General features: G+C 34.5%; 1 protein-coding gene across 3 annotated transcripts in view; it reads right to left on the reverse strand.

The window, feature by feature from the left end:
* Window positions 1-836: 836 nt before the first annotated feature.
* LOC139119431 (major vault protein-like) overlaps window positions 837-4,486 on the reverse strand; it is a 20,276-nt gene continuing 16,626 nt past the window's right edge. Inside the window, exons 10-13 of one of the 3 annotated variants that reach the window (XR_011548928.1) lie at window positions 3,804-3,852; window positions 3,199-3,289; window positions 2,160-2,492; window positions 837-2,060 (exon numbers count right to left, since the gene is read on the reverse strand). Coding sequence is in view for 2 of the 3 variants with exons in the window: in XM_070683240.1 (XP_070539341.1) it covers window positions 2,325-2,492; window positions 3,199-3,289; window positions 3,804-3,852 (308 nt within the window). In the remaining variant the exon portion in view is untranslated. Of the gene's footprint in view, window positions 2,493-3,198; window positions 3,290-3,803; window positions 3,853-4,486 lie in introns of all 3 variants that reach the window. The other 2 variants (XM_070683240.1, XM_070683241.1) reach the window with 2 other exon arrangements.

Raw genomic sequence — 4,486 nt, forward strand, 5'->3', positions numbered from 1 at the left:
AAGTTCATTAAATATGCAAATTCGGAATTGGCTGAAGTAAAACTGCTAAATGACTTTCAATAATGTTGTATCATAGTATCTTTAATGTATATAGCAAGTTTCATCAATTTTGGTCCAGTCACTTCAGATATATATCCCTAATTAGCAAAGTTCATTAAATATGCAAATTCGGAATTGGCTGCAGTAAAAATGCTTAATGACTTTCAAGAATGTTGTATCATAGTAGCTTCAATACATGTAGCAAGTTTCATCAACTTTAGTCCAGTCAATTCAAATATATATCCCTTATTAGCAAAGTTCATTAAATATGCAAATTAGGAATTGGCTGAAGAGAAAATGCTAAATGACTTTCAATAATATTGTATCATAGTATCTTCAATACATGTAGCAAGTTTGGTCAATTTTGATCGTGTCAACTCAGATATATATCCCTAATTAGGAAAGTTCATTAAATATGCAAATTAGCAACTATCTTTCATGTCACCCCTTAATGATTCCCACTGCTGATATATCTTGGTGTGATCAACATTTGTAGCAAATCTCATCAAATTGTGTGCAGTTGTTTTAATGTATATCCGTTTTTTCTAAAATCATTAATTATGCAAATGAGCAAAAAGTATGCAAGCCACACCCACCAAAAACTAATCAGTTCTTGCCATTTGCTAACTGAATCTATGTACCAGATTTGATTCTGATCTGATCAGCTGTTTTTGAGATATCGGACCAACAGACAGACAGACAGACAGACAGACAGACAGACAGACATCGCTGCGACATATGCTCACGTGTGTGAACACGTGAGCAAACAATACAGGAGCATGCTTACAATCTGAAAATAAAATGCATGCAATTTTATTTTACAGAATGCATTTTTACATACAATCATACAGGGCATCTTTTTCATCATAAAATCATCTAAAATATTCCATCAATCATATATAGATGTACACATCTATTACCATATCAATATACATAATATATTACACAGTTGATAATAATATTGAAGGCACATACAACTCTAGACTTCCTCTTCAACTCAACCTACATACACATCTAAAATTTTCAGTAAAAATACGTTACAACAATGTTGACTATGATTAAGCAATGCAACACAATGTATATATTTACAGAATTGATAATCTTATATAAACTTGTTCAGCCATGTTTCCCAAATACATGTACACAGAAAGTAAAGACAAACAAATCAGCGATATTGTCTCAAACATTAATATAGTGAAATTAACTCCCCATAATAATGAATGATTTTAAAGCATTCTTGCCTTCCAAGGAAACAACAGATTTTTGACCATTTCATACAGTAAACTCAATTTACATCACTAAAATGTGACCTTTGACAATGTTTTACTTACATTTAATTGTACTGGCTCTCACTATTTCTCTATGTAACTTCTCAAAGGGGCTTAAAATGCCAATACTAGTTTAAGTCCACTGGGACATCAGTTTTTCAAGAGTTTTTCTAACAAAGGAATCTTGTATAAATAGTATATAAAAGTACCTGAAAGAGTATGCATTAGCAAATATTTTAAACATGTCACCATGAAAACCCAGTCTTCATGTAACCATGAAAACCCTGTCTTCATGTAACCATGAAAACCCTGTCTTTCTTTAAAGGTATACAGTCACCCTGTAATCTAAATATGCCCATAAATGGTCAAAGGGGTGTTCCTTGGTATTCAAAATGCCCATGTGAGGGCGCTGTTTTTAAAAAGCGGCCACCTGCCTAAAGGGGGTGGTCGTCAGAACTGCGTGTGTGCAACTTTCTTGTTCACAAACAATGTATTTCATGCATGATATCTACCGGTATATCCATCACTTCAACATAGCTGCAACATATAAAGTTTTAATGATATTCATTGTTAACAAGCATGTTTCAACTTTCACCAATCGCCAAAGTACCCTAGATACAGTATTTACATCAGTCGTGGGGGTCCCTGGCAACCTTTCAGCAGAGTTCCGACAACCATCTGCCTTCAAAATCTGTGGTTAGATTTTCTCTTTCCATGGTAACTGTGGCAAAATTCGAACAGGTGACAGTATACCTTTAACCATGAAAACCCTATCTTTATTTAACCATGAAAACCCTGTCTTCATGTAACCATGGAAACCCTATCTTCATGTAACCATGAAAACCTGTCTACCTTTAACCATGAAAACCCTATCTTTATTTAACCATGAAAACCCTGTCTTCATGTAACAATGAGAACTGTTTACTTCATGTAAACCACAAGAGCCCAGTTTTCAAGTAAGGATGAATGCCCTGTCTGATGTGAGACTTTTATGGCACCAGCAAAAAAGTCAGTCCATTAGCTTTGATGGAAATGGATCGCAGCTTTGTTGTTGTCAGGGGCAACCACTCGTACCACTTTACCAGGTTGTGGGTTTCTACTGAGCAGATACTGTGTAATATCAACATCCATACTGTGTAACTTCTCCAAATGTTCCAACAGCTGATCATCCTCTTTCTTCTTGATCTGTAAGTTTGAAAATATCACATTTATAGATTGAAATTTAACAGATTTCCACTGGTGATTGATAGACCACTTGATCAGCTTTAAGTGACTTTGCCAAAAATATAAATATGTCTTTCACCGCATAAGGTGAAAAAAACATTTCAGCTGATAATAAGATGCCAAAACACATTCAGTGATCATACTCATCGTTGGCAACTGCAAAATGCTGATAGATGGCTTACTTTCAATCCATAATACGAAAATCCATCCGTATGAATATATTAATAAGTATTTTGCATATTTAACAGACTGTGAATTGGCAATGTCTATAACTTCAAGATACTAGCATGTGAGTATAATGTGTGTGATAATGTTTTATCTATACATTTATTTATCACGGTTGATTGAGTCATTCTTTGTGTGTGTGTGTAATATAATAAGCCAATATTAATAGCATTTTTACATCAATGAGTAAATATTTCTAATTCACTTTCTTCTCTGCCCATATAAATGGCTTTCATGATGCCACTGGCTTATAACACACAAGGCCACACCAAAGGTGAATTCCTTTGGAATAACTTTCACACACAGACTGAAAAAGAGATGAAATCATTTATTTATTTATTTATTTTATATATTTTTTCAGCACAAATAAAACTGTCTGTAGATGTATCAACATGTTAACATTTCAATATTGCAATTTGTTGACAATCAGATTGCCACTTACCTCTAGTCTAGCATCCAAGTCTTCTTTTAACTGTCTTGTTTTCTCCATCTTTTCTTTGCTGGATGTTTTCAGTGCATTCTCTTCTTCTTGTCTATTGACACGCAAAACAAAAATTCAATTTGACATAGTAAAATAGAAATTGACATTTAAAAGTGTCAGTGAAGTCTAAGTATATCATTTTTTTCTATTTTCAGGTTAGCCCTACCTATTTCTACAAATTAATTCTGAAATATTAAATTTATTGATTGTGAACAGAAACTAGAGATGACAGGAAGAAGTCAACAGGAGCTGCTGATGTGTAGCGTGCTCGGAAGATTATATTTGATTGGTCCATTGTCACTATTCACAGTGACTTAGGGAGTCCATTTATATTATTCAATCATAACGGTAAGATTAGGCTACCCCATTTGATAACAGCTTCCGAGATGCTGCACATCACCCCAACAGGAGTTTTGTAGGCTGGCAGAACTTGGTTTAATACTTTCACCGTTGAGGGCGCACTACCATTCAACAAGTTGGGGGGATGTGACACCTATCAATGACAGAGTATTTTGAAATGACACCATATTGGCAATTTATGAACACAAAGCTTAGGGTTTACTTACTTTATCAGGAGAAGTTTATGCTGCTCCTGCTCAATATGAAGACTTTCTTCTGAAAGAAAATGGAAGATATGCAGAAAAGTCGTGACATATTCCATATCTTTCTTAGTCATTCACTCTCAGTGTTTCACAAAAGAGCATTCCGTTACATAGGCTGAAAACTCTGCAATCTACAGCAACATATGTATTGATGAGACCGACCATCAAATTACAGCACAAATGTATTTCCATGGATTCATTTCTAACTTCGGACTGATGAGGAGTCATAAAGATTTGGAGATCCATCTCTCAATGACACTTTTCCTGCTCAGCTTTCTTATGATGTTGCAGGAATGCCCTCAAGTACCAACAAATCCCCTAGTGTAATTATGTACTGACTCAGACATAAATTTAAGTCTGTTAAAACTCTAGAACTACAGAAAAATAAAAAAGACCGACTTTGAATATAATGCCCTAAATTTTGACACATATGTCTGTAACATTATGATTATCACAATGGTTTGTTGTGATGTGTGACCTTTATCATGTATGTGATCTTTAACCATCTAGTGTTTATTGTCATGTATGTGACCTTTAACCCTTCCATCATCCGAGTTTGGTACATCCTTTCATTTTTAAACAGATTACAAGAGCCTATATACAGCAAAATGAGGGCGGAAGGGTTGTATATTTTCACAAAGCTGTTG

This window comes from Ptychodera flava, chromosome 19 (genome assembly GCF_041260155.1).
Source record: "Ptychodera flava strain L36383 chromosome 19, AS_Pfla_20210202, whole genome shotgun sequence".
NCBI lineage: Eukaryota > Metazoa > Hemichordata > Enteropneusta > Ptychoderidae > Ptychodera > Ptychodera flava.